Raw genomic sequence first — 21,614 nt, forward strand, 5'->3', positions numbered from 1 at the left:
GCACAATTCCTAAAAACAATAATATCGAAACGCGATAAAATTTGCTTTGTGAATGTAAAAAAATGAGCTTTTTGAATGTATAATATATCACTGCACGTATTACACGTTTACGTATATCAAGAAATAACGAGCATATTTTACGCTTAAAGCAGGAAGAATAGTAATTGGAATAAGAGGTTAATTTAATTTAAGAGTTGCTTTAATTATGGTGACACAACAGTTCTCGTGTGTGATTCCACAATATGATAACCATCTTACTACGTTTTCTTACTATTTACGTATTAATAGTTATAGACATCGTGATTTGTTTAGGCAATCACAGAAAAACTCGCATACTACAAGTATAACACATTTCATTATTTTTTTACAAGTAATATTAGTGTTGCTACAAGGCCAGTATAGACTCTTGAAACATAAGATCCTCTATTAATGTAACTTAAATAAAGCATAGGAAATTTATGAAGCTTTCGGTTTTATTTTATTATTAATTATTGGTCTTATTAAAGACAGTCACAACAGACAAGATACATTATATACAAACAAATACAACATTACCCGATACTATCTTTTCTGTAATGTAAAAATCTTTGATTATGAAAATGGAAAGAAAGTGCACGAAGTTATGATTTTTGGAGATGAAAAAATGTATTAACACGGGTAGTCAAAATAACTGAAAACTGTAGCATCACCCATGCACACAAAAACCACATTAGGATTATTAAATCCTATCTTTCTTCCTACTAAAATCTCTAAATATGTTAAAAAGTCATCTGTCAGAAACCGCGTAGAAGTCACGATTTGTAAGCAGGTATCCTCGAATTTTCGTTGTTTATTTGGACACAGTGCGAGGTATATCAAGTCTAAGATCATAAACTCTATTTTTCCGAATTATACGCAGTAAATCTAATCATGCGTACAATATTCACTCCCCAGCACCGTGTTTGCTTCCATTACGCTTTGGACGCGCTGCCCAAGAAAAACAGAAGTTTCTCAATAATCACATTGACATACGATCCTTAGCAGTTCATTCCTTGTGCTCAGGATCAGGTTTGGTCTTCGGCTCCATCGAAGACTGTCGTGACTGGTGCGGATTAGTCTGATTTCTGGGAACTAACAAAACGTTCCCATCTGCAGATTGTTGAAGACTGTATTCGTATGGATGATACTGATTACCATCCGGATCCCGTAAAGACTAAAATATAAATCATTAGATATTATAGCTTCATTTTTATCGTCTTTAACATTTTGAAGATGGCAAATTAACAAAATAATAGTTAAAAATAACGAAGTAAATTATCCACTATTTAAATTATTATTATACATTAATTGCAAGAGAAACGAGACTGTTAATAATACTGACCTGAAAAACATGACGGTAAAGTTGACTAAATTTGTCTTTCACCCGCTGCCTCTCGATGAGCATAAACTCGCGCTCGCGAACGAGCCTTATTTTGCGATCCCGCATCTCTTTCACTTCGTCAGCTAGATTCATGATTTGATCCAATTTGCGTTTGCGGCAATTCTGTGCGGCAACCTTGTTTTTTCCTCGTCTTCTAATATCGCGTATTAAAGATAGTTGTGCTTCACTGAGGTCATATTTACTGAGACGTTCGTTAAATTCATCCATAGGAAGGTTGATGATATCACTGACTGCAATCGGTACATTCAATGCTCTTGCTCTCTTTTCATCTCTCGTTAGATGTTCCTCCGCTTCGCTTTTGCGGACTAAAATTTACGTTTTATATAGATAAGTACATTTAATATTGGTAATCTCAGGAAAAAAATATCAGTCTCTAATGAAAAATATTGAAAAGATAGTTACCTTTTTTGTCACGAGAAATGGGACGTTGTAAAGATCCTGAGCTTTCAGCAGGTAAGTGATAAGTGTGATTATGATGGACATGTTCTATTACAGATCGTCCTAAAAATAAAAATAAATCAGGTTTTTTTATTTGCACGATATTATTTGTTCATAAAGCCTCTAAGTGTACTAAATAAGTGTGTATATGAATTTTTTCTTACCGGATTGATGACGGCTGAAGTCCACGCTACAACTATATTTAATTTCTGGCTGCGGTCCGGTCGCACCCTCGATTGGTCCAGAATATGTGTTTCCCGGTGCACCTGCACCGACTGTATGAGTATCGTAATCATATTTCATCGGAGTGGTTGGATGTGCTGTAGCCCCTAAAGGTGAGCCTAGTTTGAAAGTTGTTTAACGTTGATTAAAGCTCTCTCATCTTTCATAGTGACTGCAATCATAAGGTTACTTAATACTAACAAGTGCCTTGTTCCTGGAAATATCGTTTGGCGAACATTTGATGTTTCTTCTGTGCGACTGGTGGTACCGCTCGTTCGGTTTGGCATCTTGGCGAGCCGGCATTTCTCGCGGACACTGAGTAGCTACAGTCGTATGGCATGCGATATTTGCTATAATGCAATCAGAAGATCATTGATAAACATTGCGAAGTATACTGTGTGTGCACATTAAATCTTTCTCATTTACAATCGTGAAATCTTGAAAACGTTATTCCGCTTGAAGAAACAGACTATTGTGTTTTAATTGAATATGATATTTATTCTATATTTTACATCTCGACACTTGATTATTCACACTGATATGTATTACGTTATTACATGTATTATTATACCAATTATTATTCACGATTAATCAAAGAAGAAATGTAGTGTCGTTTTCTTACTTCTAATCTTTGTTATGAATGACGCATTTATGATATTAATTACCTCGCGTAATCCATAGTGTAATGGGAGTCGGCTTGAGTATGGCTGGAATTGGATCCAGTTTCCATCCATTCGCCATCCGACAGAGATGGTACGCGTTCGCTACCCATGCTACTGACAGCACTATCGCTTGAAGCATCCATCCTTTCGTCGGCTACAACAGGTAAAGTCGTAACACCCGTAGCCGTCGAAGTTGTACCGCCAGTCGTCTGGACATTCGATAAAGCTGTTGCGCCGGTGGGTCCGGATGCATTGTTGCTACCATTGTCCAACATACGCATGGTATACATGCCTGGAATAGAATAATATAAATATAGTAAATTAGAGATTTTTATTCTATAATAATTCATTATTTTGTACACAATGAGCATAATTGAAAGCATGTTTTAACAATTTCACATTGTTTATATCACGTTGTTTATTCCATTAGCTACGATTGACATGATGCTTTCGAGGCGCAGTGCAAGAATATTTAAGTACTTTTACTTGATATAATCATTTCTTATCTTTGTAAATATAGCTTTGTGTCTACAATCCTAAAAGCATGCGTACCGAAGTAGGCTATCGTCTATATTTTGCGTGAAAATTCTTCGGAGACGTAACGTTCACTCGCAAACATCGTGTTTACGCCAAATTTTAACGTGACTACAAAAAGCGTTTTACAGATGAACGAATGCAATTTCTGATACATCGGTATTCGGGCCTTTCGATAGCAAACACTTCTTCGCAAACATGACATTTGCTACAACCGGTTTTTGCATGGACGACTATTTACAGCATACGCACGTTTTACGACTACCAATACAATATCTGTGGAATATTCTTCGTTAATGTAAAAAGAAGAAAAAAAGTAAAATTTATTACTTATATATAGATTGTCTCATTATTAACCAAAGAAATCATTTTAATGTGACTCATGCGTTTTATAATGTATATGTATAACAAAATTTTTATACTTTATGTCAATTTAATTACTTTTATATAAAAATACGAATTTATTATTATTATTATTATTATATATATAAATTTATTATTAGAATATATATATATTTTTTTTAAATTTCACATAACATATGAGGGAGTTTGATGACTCAAAGTAATAAAAAAATATTGGATATATCATTCATCAAACATGCAAACATGCTATTAACATCAATCGGATTTAAAGTCCATAGCGATTGTGTGAGATAAAATTGACAAGAAAAAGACATGTGTAAACATATAGGAAAGATATTCGCATATAAATCTTGTTATCAGCAGATTATCATTGTTGCAAACAATGTTGCTCTAGTTATAAGAAATAAAATTACTGCAAGCTCTTTACTGACCTATGAACGATTATTTTGAAATGAGATTTTTGTTTCATTATATAAATAGATAAATCCTATCATTTTTGTAAGCAAATATCGATAGATATATACATAATAAAATTCAACAGTTTTGTTTATAATTATTTTTGTCAGTTTTCGCAAATTGTCAATAAAGTCAATTAAAGATAGATCATCTTTCGATGAGTAGAAACTTTTAATTTTTGAATCTTTTTAGATATTAAATATTTTAAATATTTTAAATATCTTCTCTCTCTTTCTCTCTCTCCCTTTCTTCATTTGTGCCTAATTCTATTATTAAACTACTACCATATCTTATAAAAATTATTTTTACTTAAAATAAACATAAAACTGATAATTGTGAATAGTCACTCTAAACTTTATCGTATTTTCTTCGTAAACAAGCTAGACTTTTTTAAATTTACAATCAGTTTAGTTCGATACTATCTGCAAAACTATAATCACAACGCACACACAATTATGAATTAATTAAATATTTTCAAAGTCATCATCATTTAACATTAAAGAAAAACTTTTTTATATCACATAAAATTACACTTAATCGCTATTTATAATAATAGCGCCATGATTTTTATATGGCTTGCATAACAAAAGACGAGATCATCCGAGAAATTTATTTTCAATAGTACACGTGCGTCTTAAAATGACATAGAATACACGTCTAGATACAATGCAACAATGTTCTCGGAAGCAATCAGCGTGACCAAGTATCACCAAACTGTACGTGACTAGTTCCAGGTTTAAATCTTTATTATCAACTAGTTGCGAGAAAGAAAATGCGCCACATTTTAACTTGCTCTTCTGCATATTGCGTAGCTAATATTTATTCTCTATTTAGTCCATGAAAATATTTATGTAAACAAATAAAAATATACAGACGCTCGCAATTTCACGATATCTTAATCACAAGATATATTATGATAAAACATAATTTATTTCTGGATTATGATAATATAATTTAAGATAAATATATGATTCTAATTAATCCAGTAAAACTTTCTAGCATAAATTTATAGCACAAAATGTTATCTGCCATTGATTACTAAATATTACATATGAGATAAATCGTTCTTATCATGCTTTCAAACGATAGATGTTAGCGAGAGATATTACTCTCATTTCCGTCTTTTGTAAATAAGATGATAAGAGCGAGCTTCCTAGAATTACATTCGCAATATTGTAAGATTTTATCGAACTTTATAATTTCCTTCCTTCTTCTATTTTGCTTTTTCAATTTAATTTGACACATATTTAGATTCCCATTCGTTATAAATGATATTAGTTATTAATAGTGCGTGTACATTTGCATATTTTATATAAATTAGTAGTTTACAATCTTTATAGTATTATACACTGCTTAAATATTTTATATTGTTTGAGAATTTATTAAAAAAAAGATGCTCTTTAGAGAAGATAATTCTATCCATAAAAATCTTATATTTTATTTTATTATTTACACATTTTTCACATATTCGTTATATATTACTTCTAAAATTATAAAAAATATCTGATATTATTCTGAATCAATTTGTAAGCAAACGCGTATATATATATATATATATATATCAGGTACCAAATTATCATGACTCAGCATGACATAGACAATACGTTATCACGTCGTCAAGCGTTATTTCTCAAGGATCAGCCGTGCATTAAATTTGATGCCATATTACATAACACTTGTTTTTATTCATCTAAACTCATTAGACCCTCATTTAACCCTCATTCTAATTTTATTGTATATAAGATGATTTCATTAGCGGTATGTATAAGTCATTCGAGTTGTCATGTAGGTCGGCGTATCGCACCGATGACGCAGATCGTACGATCGAGTAATGTAAATACGTATGTATATCATGTGCTATCTTTTTTATAAAGCACGGATTGAGAGACCCTATCCATATTTTTCTGATTTCCTGGTCGTGGAAGTCAGGGTCGATAAACATGCAACGCGATCGCGGCATGAAAATTCGAGTGACGTTGCAATTTTCACGTTTTATTTCTATTGGCCGGATATTGAGTGAACGTTTACGCCGCGGAACAGATAAGCGGTGGGAAAATACGTGAAATGCTTTTCGAAAATCGCATCGTCGATATCGTTTCTTATTTTTTTTTTTTTCAAGTCCCCTTATCAGAAATATTATACTAACATTGTAAGAAAAATGTTCCGTTCAAATCAACAAGAACATCGTTCATCATTTTGCCGCTTCAATTAATATTTCTCTCAATAGATATTTGGTATTTTAATATCATTCTGACAATTGTAAATGATTTAAAGACGTAATATTTAAAAACATAACTCCAGTGCGTTTGTGTTTTCGAATGAAATGGAATAAACAGGAAGAAATTCACAAGAATTAAATGCACCGTGAAGCGAAATTACCTACTTGGAATATATACGATAACTCCCATCGTCGCCATTCAAGCTCATCGAAGAGCTTGATGGTTTCGCGAAGAGTCTCGACTTAATCCTCTTCGGTCTTACAGCGTTGAAACAATTGCGTTGCTTCTACTCGTTTTAACATCGGTGGAGCATTCATGAAAAAAGAGCAAAAGTCGCGTACAAACTGCTTCTCGCGAAGTCTATAAATTCGGGATCTTCGTGACTCGACGAAGTCCGCCGTGAAGACACATGGACGAGATCGAGCTCTGCTCTTAAAGTCTGCGGCAAAGTGTTTAGCACCTCCGCTACGCCGCAGATGTTCCTTTCTCTCTTTCACAATAGTCACCGAGGGTCCCCTCGGCTTTACCTCTCGCGCTAGCGCATATTAATTACGGCCAGCTAATGGAAGCTAACATGCTCGCCGCGTCTCGGCTAACAAAATCAACACTCCTAAGATCCTCTCGCAGCGTAACGTGACCGCACACTTTTTCACCAGGAACTACCGTCGTATATACGCGGTATCGTTTATGGGATAAAGTGGCCGATGATGGAAGATATTCTCTCTCGTGGAAAAAAAAAACATCCAACAGTTACCGTTATGTACGTAAGTGTTTTCTTGAAACGGTGAAAAAACAAAAAACTACTCTTTTATCAGAAGCGTCACATGCACGTAATCGAGTGGCGTTGCGACAATACGAGCACCGAATCTGCGACTGATAATACCGCTATCGAAGTGTTACGTTTTCGCAATAACATATCCGAACTCCCGCGAACTGCGTCAGATCGCAGAAAACATCTGTTGATAGAACGCTATCGCTCGCGATATTTTCACAAAATTTTTGGATTGGACGAATGGTAAATCCGAAGAACAGCCGAATACGAGCCGATGATCGATCGTGATAGCTCAAACACTCCGTGGGTCCACTTCACCAAATTCCTCTGTTCCTCGCGCGTTCTCCGCACCACCGGACGTCTTATTACATTCGTGTGATCGACGTACGTGCGTATGTCACATAATACGGCGTGGAAAATGCACGCGGTAAGCACGACTGTTGTTCATACGAGGAGTCGTTAAGTTATTCGTCGTGCAGATAAGAACCGGAGCCACCGCGGCAACTTGTTCAATGTGGCGATTCGTTCCAGAGGAACGGACACGCGCGCGGCGGCAGCGGCGGCGGCGGCGGCAGCGGCGGCGGCGACGGCGACGACGTTCTTAGTCTGGTGGTATCCACGCTGATCGCGTAAACATAACTAGGTACTCGCGGCGCGGATCCGCGAGTCTGACCCTGCACGGGGCGTAACCACTCGTTCGGAGAGGCTGGCGACTAACGTCACTTTTCACTGCGGCATTGGACGGCGCCCGGCCACGCGGTGGGAGCACCGTTGCTGACTGCGCACTATAATTATAGTATACGTATAGTATAATTTCGCCGCGCCAAGTACTACGGGTCGCGACTGTTTCATGAATCATTAGCACGTTCGACATCGTAACTGTTATTAGGCGCGCTTAGTGCCTACTTCGACGAAAGATCGATTCAGCGATCATCGATCCGCACGCAGTAATCCCTGATCGTCGATTTCCTCAGTATATACACGCGAAAAAAAAAAAAAACGATGAATGAAGTATTTAAAAATTTAGTTAAATATAGATCTGTGTGAAAATAATTTTCTTGGACTTATGGAGATAATTTTGTAGGAACCTCAAGCGTAATAAACAATGCTACAAAAAGTTTTGACTTAGCAACTTAGCAATTTGAACGTTCTCGAAATTTCTTGGAGTGAAATCTCACTCCAAAAGAGTTGCAATATACAGTCGCTATTGGAAAAGAGTGAAAAATATGCACTCTTGAATAAGAGCGCAAATACTCCTTTTTGGAATGAGATTTCACACTTTTGGAGTAAGATACATTCTAAAAAGAGAATGAGATTTCTTTCCTTTGCCTTTGAAATGAATTTCATTCCAAAAAAAAAAAAAAAATGAAAATTTGTCACTGTTATTCAAGTGTGCAAATTTTTCACTCTAAATAGTGACAATATTTTACCTCTTTTAAAGTAAGATTTCACTCCAAGAAATTTAAATAGTCTAATTATAATTTTGATAGTCTAACAAAATTATTTTTAGATATATCTATGTTAAATTTTAAGATACATCAGAAAAACGTTTTTTTTTTGTATATACAATATACATATCTGATATCACTCTGTATATTTACTACAACAGCTATTCAGAAAACTTTCCAGAAAACTTTCCAAATTTCCCAGAAGATAAGTTTGAATGTTTTCAATTCTGTGTTTTTCTTCCCTCCGTGTAATTATTTCGCTTTGCCCTCTCGTAATGCCGACATAATACTGTTGTTTATGAATGATGTTTTTGTTTAAATCTACATGGAAAGAACGATTTTGCTGAAATTTTGCTGAATTTAAAATTTTAGCTACAGATTGGAAAATAATTTCGTTAGACTATTAAAATAAGAATATATAACGCATAAGCATAACGAACAATGCTGCAAAAAGTTTTAATATTTTTGTAACCAGCTTGAGCGTCCTACATCATTAGTTTGATGATCTGAACAATATCATTTTTAGATCTATATCTAATTAAATTTTTAAATACTTAGCAAAACCGTTCTTTCTACGTATGATGCTCTTTTTATCTTTGCTATACAAAAGTATAGTTTCAAATTTCGAAAATAATCCCGTAAGGTTACGTGACACAATTTTTATGCATATGAAGCGTATCGTATTTCTTAAATGAAACGCGATAATCAATCAATAACAGTATTTACTCGATAAAAGAAAGAATAATAACAATATATCAATATATCTTTAAATTCAGAAAATCAATGCCATAATCAGTGATATGATCGAGTGTTTCTTTCTTTTATCAATAAATTGGCAAGTCTGAAAATGGCCATTCCTGATAACCGAATAAAACATGCATGTGTACCGCACGATATGCAGCGCAACGCGATATGGGTTCGCTATAATTACGGCGCGATAATTGTCGATTCATCACTATCTCAAAATGTGCACTATCACCCTGTGAACTTGTAAATTTCAGAATTATTTATATTTGATCGTAAGATTTATTTTTATTTCATTATTACTATTATTAAAAAAAAAATTTAAATTTATATATTATACTTTGATCTCTAATGAACGAATGTACCATAAGTATATTTGTAAATATTCTCATTATTATGAGAAAGAAAGGAAGGACTATTTGTATGAAAATGTGAATTAGCCAGTACAATACTCATATATCATATTGCTATTATTAGATCTACGGAAATAAATGTCAATGAATTAACATTATTATGTAGTATTATTGTACACACAATGATTACGGTGGTCTCTCCGCGAGGTTGTAAATCTCGTAAGCTAGGAAGCGACATTACAATGACATGAGGCAATACCATTTCGCAAAGTTTTACATACAAAGTCCCTGGCGTGCACACAGAGCGCGCATATTAATATTTTCTCGGAAAGAAGGGACCCCGCATTCATTTCGACATACTTGTCAATTCGATTATACGGCTGCACAATAACCGACAGCGAAAGAATGCGGCGTGTATCTTGGGGTATAGGTGCCGATACTTATCGGCGCTTTATTTAGTATTAACGTATGTAACGCGCGAATGTAACGTGAGAGAGTTCGGTACGATAATCGCGCGATGTAAGAGCCGACGAGGGAACGTAACTGCATAAGTATGCAGGCGGCGGTCATTTGTACTTTCACCGTTCGTCGTGGGTGTAAATCGCGATGTTGTTTCGCGTGCATGCGTGTAATTATATCTCGCCGTGGTGCGCGACGAATGGGTGGAGCGCGTAAAACCTCCGCCGCGTTAATAATCCTTATAGGCTGGAGAGAGACATTCGGTGCGTAAAGCGAAATTAAGATGTTAATTGGAACGATCTTTTGATGATTATCTGTTCATAAATGTGTCGTTCCCGTAATAGCTGATATACCGTATACGTGAGTAACGCGCCAGTGCGTTTCATTCCAAAAGAGATGTGAGTGCGCACTTGCGACACTTGCACGCCGTTCCCGTAAATATTATTAAGTTAATGTCAAGCGAGAATTAATTGATTTCGTTACTTCTCTGGAAATGGAAACAGCAAGAGAGAATTATTTAAATAGCAGATAATTTCAATTAACACACTCGCGCGATTAAATTAAATAAGTGCACAGAGAGAACGATTTTGATATTTAATTTATTGTTTTGTTAACATTTAATTTATGTAGTTAGAAACAGATAAAAATAATTTTGTTCGATTATCAAAATAATTATATCGGATGAAGTGTGACGAGCAATGAAGCGTGGCGAGAATTTTGATAATACATAATTATTTTATGTTGGTTCAATAAAATTATTATCAGACTTGTTTTTAAATATTTAGATATTTCAGCAAACTGCTCTGTAAGACTGGATTGTCCCACTTTTCGATAAACTTCAACTCATTATCTTACTCTCTTACTCTCTTATGCTCTTTTACTTTTTTGTTTATCCAATAGGTAAATTATCGCATGAGTAATTTATCCGTAGATGGAAAATCGGCCTTAAAACTTTTAAATTGAATCTCACTCTTAAAGATTGAAAATTGAACCACTCTATTTGAAGACTGGCTTAATTTTCACTTATTAAAATGAAATTCATTTTAATAAATTTAGAATGTTATGTATAAGGGACCAAATATACAGTCAATTAGTCGAAGCTAAATCTCAGTGCCTAATAGTATTTGTATATAAATTTGAAACATCTTTCAATTATATAACTGCAACGATTACTGATAAAAGCGCAATCATAAACTGAAGTTAAAATAATAATACCAAAAATTTTAAGGCATTTCAATTTAATAACAAATGCAGCAAAAAAATAACTGGATATCTTAAAACACTACAAAAAACTTACGATTCATTCTATTTATACGTGGAAACTAAAGCTAGACAATTTACAACATGATGTAAATATAAATCTATTAATTGATCTTCAGTAAGTTTTCAAAACTGAGCTTATATACAATAGAATAAATTATTCTACAATTAATATTTTCAAGTAATGATCGAAATAACAGCGTATTTCATTTCTTTGCATCTCAAAATTAATATTTCTTGCAAATTCACTGTTTTTAATAATATTTATTCTGTTTAATATACCTAATATTTAGCTTATTATACAAAAAGTGTATCATTTTATCAGAGACTAAAAGCTGCCCGCTAGTTAAGAGAAGTATATCTTTTTATTCCAGAGCAATTTGCAAAAATTACCGTCCTTGTCCCGTGCGAACTATGATATAAAAATACTCTGAAGAACTCACGCTTCGCGTGGTAGAGCGGAAAATTTATCTAGATCTCTTTAGCTAGACGAATTCATGCGGAACATTTCGGGTCTGAAGAAATCCTGGAGGTTTCCTGTGTTTTTTTCTCTCTTTTCTTTAATAACAATGCACGCGATGATTTCTGAATCGCGCATTTCGGGCATCTAGGGCAATATTTTTCAGAAGTTAATTGGAGAACTGGTAGAGAAGCCTTTCAAGTCACCGAGGTCGCGTGACTAAGCGTTTCAAATATGGATACGATATCTGTTCGCCAACCTCATCGAGTGATAATAAAGAACATACGGTCGTGCACGAAACTATTTATAACTGTGTGGTTTTCGAGTTGAGCCGGAGTGCCGACGCAATGCTTTTATCCAGGATTCTGTTTTGGGATAAAAGCATATTTTTTGTATCTCCGGACAATCGTATGTCCAGAAATAGGATGAAAGAAACATAATACCTAGATGACTATGTCACAGTAACTATTTCAATTTAAATACATGTATTATTTTTATTTAAAAAAACTGCAAGCCAATGTAAGCCGACACAAGGTAGTAGGATGTAAAACGTGTAGATATGTATATATTAATATTAACAATAATAAGTAATAAACGTTTCGACTACAGTCCGGATCTTCAATATAAATCATAAGATTAATAAAATTAAATATTCAGAATTATATAATTACAAATTGATACAATAAGAGAGTGTAATCGAGGCGTTTTGTAGAACCGAAGATAAGTATGCACGAGTTTAAAATCTGAAATAATAGTCCAGAGATAAGATCATCAACTGTCTATTGTATTTGGCCAGAGTACATAATTCAATATTCAGATATTAAAACTGAAATATCAATCGATAAAATATCTCAGCTTGGATAACAAATTGTTTAAAAATTTACATTACAATAAAAGATCTTATAAATTATCAAAGCGTACGATAAAGCATTCATTGCGAGATATTATTTACAAATAAAAGAATGCCAAGACAAGTGGAATGTATATTTTTAACTATTAGAATAATAAATAAATATAATGAATAAAAAATTAAGGGATCAATAGAAAGATCGAGATATAACGGATTCAATAATTCAGTATTCTTTTTTAAAATTTAAACTTTGCTTTTATTTCCGAATAAAAATCATTTCCGAAATTAATCTTTCGTTTAATGTTTTTCCTCAGATCTTAATATTGTCCTAATCAAAACTGTGCCTGAATTTACCTGTATATTCAATATATTAATAACATCATGCTCTTTAATTGTAATTTTTAAAAGTCTGCCAGACTTACATACGCGACGCCTCATATTCATCACAATTAATTATATAAACAACAGAATATAAGAAAACACACAATCTATCAGTATGCATATGCAATACATACTGTAGAGTTGTTTACGTTACTTGCGTTATTTTAAACGCATTATTGATAAATATCAAATAAACGTGAATAATTGCATTGTGTCACAATGAATACCAGCCCATTCAGTTGAGCAAACATATTGCGCGAATGACACTCCTGGTTAATTCTACTTCTGCAGTTAAATTACAAGCGTTTCTTAGAACCATGCAAATAGAGCACACGGAAAAAAAGCTTCGCTCGCCTGGAGCGATAACTATAATACTTCCAGCGGCCTGAAATTACTCGATGCGTAATCGATTGAAATATTGCGGGTAGAACATCTGCATGACGTACACGATGGAGTGAAGCAGCAGTCGACACTTATTATGACGGATAGAGTCAATATTTGAAAGAAGTTTGCGTCGAATATTCGATTACGAAGCACGCACATGTCCATATATATTTATATATGTGCAAAGATAAAACAATGTTATGAAAGTAGCATAGTGAAGCATCTCCGCATGATGGAGCATCGTTCTCGAAGACGCCGATAGTTGTGCAACTCGAACGGCCAAGTGACGGATTAGCGGTTTTATTCGTCACGAACGTGACTTGAAGCCGAGAAACAGAATGCGGCGCGTTATCGTATTGTATAAAGAAACATCGCCCGCAATCGTCGACGATGATAAAGTTCGCTATAAGGATATCGTGGTCGGTTGCTTTTTTCCTGCACACGATCTCATTTATGTGAATGAGATGATCTCATACTTCTTTATGTGATGATCAATTATTTCGCATTTAAGCTTCCGCGGATACAAACACTTTATTTATACAGAAAATATATATTTATCAATTTATACTATTTATAAAATAATATCTCTATATACAAAGTGTTCCAAAAATTGTTACAACCAGGAAAGAAGTAATTTCTCATCTAAAAAGTGAGTCGAAAATACAGAATAAAATGTTTTCGTATAGAGAAAAAAATCGAATAATTATGTATTTGATTAGCCATAATTTGCTTGGTTCATCCAATCGGATTATTTATCGCTATTTTTGTGTCAATCTGTTTTTGGTGTAATTTAAAATAATGCAATAAATAAATTATTATATTATATTAAATATTCAACAATGCATTTATTTTGTTAATTGAATAATTGTTAAAAATATCGTCTTTCATATCACAAACAAATTCTCACTCAGCAAATTAAAGACGTATTGTACTAGACCGATGGTAATGTGTTTAAATTCCTTTATTCTCTCTCTCTCTCTCTCTCTTTCCTCTTTCCTCCAAACGTCTCTACGGTATTATTTCGTAATTGAAGGCTGTATTCAAACTCGATTTTCTTGAAAACAGTGCCCTATATGAAAAGATTGTATTTTATATTTTCGAAGAATTACATGAGCAATCACTTTTTATCTGATTGTATCATAATTTTCGGAATATTCTGTATAAGAGGATAAACTGTTTTTCAAACATGCTTTTAAGTTCAATTCAATCTTCTAGATAAAATTTATTGCATCTTTTTTAAACATTTTAAGTTGCTAACTGAATCTCTGATCGTATACTGCGTGTGTGTTAAGTGTATGCTCTTTCATTTTGCTCATATACATATAAGTAAGCATATAAATCTGTCGTTAAAAAAAAAAGGAAACAGCTTTATTATTCGATGAAATGTTTTGTCACCTACTTTTTCTCTTGTCTACTACATTATTTATTATAATATATTATTATAATATAAATTGTTTTCTTGTGTCATCTTATGCCGTCACAGACTTTAAACATAGCATCATTCGCGTAATTTTATACGTTCTCAGTTGTCACATCTATCTTGCTTAACCCCTCTTTTACATAATCCAAAAATATTCGACGTTCAATCAGATTCAAGGACGATATGCGACATTGTAGCGACGACAAATACCACTTCCGAATTTCAGGTGTTATTTTATGCGACAGCAAAAACGTGAGCTGCGCGAGCGACAGCAAGCAGATAAGCAAGCAGGTAAGCGGACAGGTAAGCGGATTTGAAGAAACCGCCACGCTGTCGCATACCCGAGTTACAAAGAAGCTTTGCAAAAATCACAGGTAGCGACTCGCAAGCCGGTTGCGAGAGCAGTATCCTCGGTCAGGGTCGGCGAGTGTAAGCGAGCACGAAGGTAGATCAACGTTGATGTCAGCTCGTGTGTCGCCGGTTCTAAGAGTCGACGATAAGCGCAGTGTTAAGCACATCGCGCTATCCTGACATAGTCGTCGTCGGAAAACTACGTGCGACTATCGAAATATATAGGAATACGTCGATGATAATACCGGACGCTATGCCGGTAATATCCGGTAAGTTCCGCGATACGTTCCACTACGATTTTAACGCAGCAGCAAAAAACCGTAACGGAAATAGCCGTAACAAAACGCGGTAAGCTGATATTCAAATCGGGCCCGATTTGAGTATAAATGCGGGGAGCCGCACAACTAAATCGACCGAGCAAATGGAATTTAAACGGATGCGTATATTGGATAGCCCTCTAGAGAATCGATGGACTCGAAAATCCTCTCCAGCCGGTTCCAAAAGACTCGTTTGCTCGCTCATTCACTCGGGGTCGAGGCGAACTTTGAGTTGCAAGAGCGTGTAAACGGAATAACGTAAAGATTAATGTAGACAAAGAAGAGATATCATATCTGAGTATTTATTTAACCCGAAGTAGTCACTTGATTTTCTTTACAAAAATAATCTCACCCAGGGTATTTTTACACTCCAATTAAAATCACTGTTATTAATAACATATTGTATATTATATTACTGTTAAATTTACATGTACAAATTGTACCTAATTTGAGTTATTTTTAGTTATTTTTATAGGTCGTCACTACTTCTACTCAATACGACGTTAATTTAACTAAAACAAATGGAGTTAAACAATTTAATTCGAGAAAATGTATTTAACATATTACTAAGTGCATACGTTAATATAAACGTTGTTTACTTTAAAAAACACTAACTACAGAAATGGATTTATATTTTGACACGTATGGAAGTTAAAAATACAAAATATTATTTGACCCAAGGAATTGGATTACCATTGCTTCTTTGATATCCAACAGTGTTGATTGTAATCTGATTTATTATTATAATATTTGAGAACATTATATAGATTTAATTACAATTTTCTAAAAAAAGAAACTAAACAAATATTAAACAGAATAACGACAAAGCTTACTACGACAGTAGATATTTTTAAAATAAAGATTTCAATTAATATAACGTTTTTTGATTAATTAAATTGCGTTATTTAAAGGTAAAAAATAGTTATTACAAAAGAAAAAATATTTTCGAAACAATATTTAACATTTTTTTCATTTTGCAGAGTATAAAAACACCCCATTATTTCCAGATTAAAGAATCGAACTAAGGTAGACTATTTTTCTCTTACATAATAACAGAACATTATATACAATAGATCACAGTACATCGTCTTTATTTTTCTGAATTTCCAAAAAAATCCAAATTTGATTAATTGTATTATGCGATTAATTAAAAATTTTAATGTAACGTACTTCATTTACTCATCGTCCTTCTCATCATATGGAATAGCGCGATAAATTTATTACATAAGTGCAAACAGACACAAATGAATCATTTAGAAGCTGCTTTTTTTTTGTAGCAGCTCGCTACTCGTCTCGAATCTCATGCCGAGGTAGGCGAATTCTTGAACGCGAGATTTCGTAGCTGTAATGTGAGTAGCTGCAATTTCTATTGCAAGATAATGCCACACGAGGCAACGTTGCATCGTTTCTCCCTCGATTCATGGAGCGTACGGAAAGCTGTTTTTTTATGTAACTAGCTGAGGAATATTTTGTGGCTGTTAAAGTTCTGAATACTTTGACACCGCGCGTATTGATGTTAAATAATAACAAAAATTATGAGCAGTATTATTAAAGAGTCTCCGACATGTTTTCATTTCATTGAAATTAAATATAAAATTATAAGTAAATTATTACATAATATTAAATTATTACATTATATCAGTGTACTCTTTACGTAAATCGCATTAATTAATTTCAATTGGACTTCTTCGTTGAAGATAAAAAAAAGCAAGGGAAGTAATTGCGGAGATAACTGAATAATTTTTTGAGATAATTGAAGATTGTATATACTTATTGCCAATATTATATTCTCCACTCTGATCACACGCTGACAATGTTATCTTAACTAAGATTATAAAACACTAGTTGCAATGATATTTGCAATGATAATAACATGTTTCGATCTGGAAGATAATTAATGCAACCGTTATCGATGCACAGTATCATCGTTATAAATTCTCACCGCGTGCACGCGGTGTATGTGTGCGAATCAATAAGCCCCTGTTCTTATATCATTACATATATATTATATAATTTATACATATAAATATAATTTATTTTACTTCAACTTATCGCACCAATTCAACGTGCGGCACGCAGTATCATCAACGAATGCGCGTCGAATGTCAACCTGCGAAGAGGAGATCGAAACACATCTCGTCGACGCTCCTCGGGTGAATCAATTTCGTTCTATTATTACGATCGGGCTGACGAGATGTAACAGCGAAAGAAGGGAGATGACTCACTTTGCCGAGTTGTACGTGCAGTACGTACACGCGCGCGCGCGCGCGCGTGTGTGTGTGTGTGTGTGTGTGTATGTGTGCATAGAAATGTGCGCGCACGTGCGCGTTCTCGGTTCCGCGCCCGCGAAGAGAGGAAGGCGTGAGCGCTGCAACGATCACTGGCTGCAATCGCCGCTTCTCTCCTTCATTACTCATCGCCTAAGTGAATGATGCAAATCATGTTCCGGGCAAACAGTCGCGTTTACATGCACAAGCGAGAGAGACTTGTGCGCGTTTACGTTAAACGCGTATGAGTTTTTACTTTTTTCTCGCGTTGGCGTAGAACAGAGGTTCCCAATTTGCTTCGACTTTCCAATTTTTCTTCGTACGTAACACGCTTGTGATGGTGAAATAAATTCCATATTGAAAGATGAAATGCAACGAATTTCTCCAAAATTTTATTAAAATTCCACCGCTCCCATTTGACTTTTATTTAAAAAATATTCATATTTCAATGAGACATTAGTCATGCTTCTCGCGCGAGTACATTATTGTTAGTTTATTACTATAAAACATAAATTACAATGGATGTAGAGTATCTCAATTGCGAAATGTTTGATGCAAGTTGGGAATCGCTGATGTAAGACTTGCATAACACGCATCGTAACTGTTTCTCTGGATCAGCTGACGCGTATAATCGTTTCGATGAAGTACCATCGTCTTTTCCTTCTTACTCGTTACGTTATATGTGATGCGTTTGTAATTAAACGCGACTGCAGCCAATATTTGAGAAATGGCAGTCGACAGTGCGTTATACAAGGAGAGTGTCAGAGCACTATCGCGTTATTTATCTTTTACTTTTCATTCTGCGACTGGCCTTGGGTATATTTCTTAGTTCCACGTTGTAGACAGGACAGCTTAAAAATGCGCGCAGTCATGACGCTCATAAAAATGTAAAAATTGTACAAGATCAACACATTTTTTTGTCTTATCTTATATCTCAAATATACGGTAAAAAACATTTTATACTTGTATTATATATATATAGAAACGATCTCCACTCAAGTCCTTGTTATTGATTTTTAATCCCAGCGTTAATTTAATATATTATAACTGTGTTACTTGAATATTTTATGTTAAATTGATATTTAACATTTCTTAGTTCAAATAACACAACTTATAAGTAAGTGAACAAATAACATTCAAAAATGTATTTTAAAACGTAAATTCTAAGATAGATAAGATAAAATGTGTTACTTTTATCGAACGTGTTAATTTTAATTAAGTTAATTTTAATGAAGAAATACGATTATTTACAAACTAGGTTATGTTTTTTGTATTAATTTTTTACGAATATTTATGCTACTTTCTAATATATTCGTCTTATGTTAAATTAACTAAACAATTTTGACATGTAAAATGTCTTAAATTTAATACAAATTTTCTCTTTAGTTGAATTTGTTGTAAAAGTCGTTATCGCTTTCTAAAAAAGCGAATCACCATCAGCATTATGATGGTATGTCTCGAAATTAATTATACATAAAATATGAGCCTGTTTGTAATCCCTTAATAAGTTAAAGAAATTAATAAGTCAAAGATCTCAATAATAGACAGTCTTACCATTAATACGATAGAGTGCCGTGGAGATATCCAGACCCATTTCTTCAAATTAGTGAAATAATATAGTCACGTTTCTGCACATATAATCGCTTTCAAAAATTCACGCACACATTTTTCATTGTTGACATTATAGCATTCTCGGTTAAATCAAAGCACACACACATGGCAAGCGGATATCTCACTTTTAAACAAGCACTTCGATTGCATATTTAATTTTGATACTCTCTAAATCATTGGATAATTACTGATATCAGTCCCAAGTCATGCTATTAGGTAATCAATAAAATTTAATTGAAAGAGAAAGGAAGATTCGGCATTATTTAATTACCGATATTTGCATGTTCCAATACGGCAATACCATGCTGAATGTATACACTAGAGCAAGATTCTACGTTTCATTGATTTTTTAGTTGAATTTCACCGTCAAATTCACTGATTACTCAATAGCACACTTGAGATTGATATCAATGATTACCTATTGATTTAACTTTAAAAATTTAAATTTTCGTTAATATATAATAGATTCCATATAAAAAAAAGAATGATTTTCTTAATCAACATTTAATTAAAATAATTTTACTTTTCGTTTTACTATTCTCTTTATACGTAAAAGTACTTTTATATTTGTTCATTTACTCGATTTTTATTCTACGACACGAGGTGACTCAAACTGCATTAGCGTTCACTTTCGCAATTTAAAATCCTGATCACCATACGCTGCACGTGAGCGTCTAACGCACACAAGAAAGACGCGTAGATTTAGCGCCGGTCGGTCGTGATATTGCTCCAAAGTTGCCGATTCATGTGCCATGAATATTTACAAACGGCGGCACGCGTTCGACGTAGCGCGAACTTTGTTTTTCTTGCGTAAAGTTGATTCGTTTAATCGTACATTCACAAACCGTTCCACGCGTGGCAAAAAGATGAATAGTTGCATTAAGTATTTTTCAAAAATGCGTCCTCTCAGGATGCTGAAGCTGTTGGAAAATGGCACAAATGACACGTGAAATTATACTATCGCACGCTTTCGTCATCGTGCCGAAAAAAATCCTGTCGTTCATCTGTTCGAGCATTATAAAGAGGTGCGCAAATGCGGCTCGTCCGATTCATGTGACTGTTAGTCATAGTTGATATACAAGATGTTCTAAAAATCCCGTGCGTTTTCTTTCAAAGCGTAGTGAAATAATTCAATACAAGCAAAAGTACACAGAAAGAACAATTTTGTTGAAATATATATAAAAAGATAATATATAATATAAAAAATAAATATCTAATAGATACAGACCTAAAAGTAATTTTGTTTGACGACTGTTCGTCGTTTCAACTGTCAAAATAATTACGCAGAAATCTCAAGCATGATGATAATCGATACTATGATAATCAAAAAATTTTGATTTTCTAGGAACTAACTTGAGCGTTCTACATAATAATTATTTAGACAGTTGAACAAAATTATTTCAGATCTATACCTAGTTTTCAATATTTTAGCAAAACTATTCTATCCGTGTATAGTGAAATAAATTAATTCGACATTAAAATGCAAATGACCTTTGAGTCATAAAAGATCGGAAATTGAAAAACGTCGAGAGCAGAAATTAGAAAGTGTGTACTCATAATCAAAGATTTTCCCTCGTCGAAAAGGCAAAGACTGCGTGTACGGGAAAATGAATTGCATTTCCGGAATCGCATTTCGGAATCATATCGCGATTTCCTCTGTTATGTAAAAGACGTGTCAATTTTATTTTCGATACGCTCTATTGCTCATTCGCGCAAATATTCCAAGAAATATGTGCAGTTGAAGGTCGTAAAATTTATTGCATCCAACAGTCAAAGCAGTCACGTGACTTATACTGCGCACGATCCGGGTTGTATAGGAGACATACGGAACGTTGGAGGCGGTTAAAATGGCGATAAATCACACCAGATGAAAATCATACTTTGTGCAATACCGCTTCTGTTATCCGTCGTATGTATTCCGTAGTATTCGTCACACTCGATCACGTATTTTTCAAACGCGAATGCGCCCGCACTGGTCCGAATTCCAAATGAATTGATCAAGTATCCAATATCCGCATGTTTGTCCGCGCGCAACGGTTTCAAACGAACTGCGTGCTGTGCGTTGCTGATTGGAAATTCCACGAATCCTGCAAACGTTCGTTTGATCCCCAGATCTCAATTTTTGCAAAAATACACTCTAAAAAGTAGTGGTGTGGATTCAGCGGTGTGGATTCAGCGGTGTATACATTATTAATATTAATAGCCTTTGTGAGAATTATATAA

General features: G+C 34.1%; 1 protein-coding gene across 3 annotated transcripts in view; it reads right to left on the reverse strand.

The window, feature by feature from the left end:
* Positions 1-267: 267 nt before the first annotated feature.
* LOC108748345 (segmentation protein cap'n'collar) overlaps positions 268-21,614 on the reverse strand; it is a 114,217-nt gene continuing 92,870 nt past the window's right edge. For 2 of the 3 annotated variants that reach the window (XM_018486438.1, XM_018486439.1), the window contains exons 8-13: positions 2,746-3,034; positions 2,282-2,430; positions 2,023-2,199; positions 1,823-1,921; positions 1,361-1,725; positions 1,025-1,192 (exon numbers count right to left, since the gene is read on the reverse strand). In XM_018486438.1, the coding sequence (XP_018341940.1) occupies positions 1,025-1,192; positions 1,361-1,725; positions 1,823-1,921; positions 2,023-2,199; positions 2,282-2,430; positions 2,746-3,034 (1,247 nt within the window). Of the gene's footprint in view, positions 1,193-1,360; positions 1,726-1,822; positions 1,922-2,022; positions 2,200-2,281; positions 2,431-2,745; positions 3,035-21,614 lie in introns of all 3 variants that reach the window. The other variant, XM_018486437.1, reaches the window with a different exon arrangement.

The sequence above is a fragment of the Trachymyrmex septentrionalis genome, unplaced genomic scaffold (assembly GCF_001594115.1).
Source record: "Trachymyrmex septentrionalis isolate Tsep2-gDNA-1 unplaced genomic scaffold, Tsep1.0 scaffold22, whole genome shotgun sequence".
In the NCBI taxonomy this organism is placed as follows: Eukaryota; Metazoa; Arthropoda; class Insecta; order Hymenoptera; family Formicidae; genus Trachymyrmex; species Trachymyrmex septentrionalis.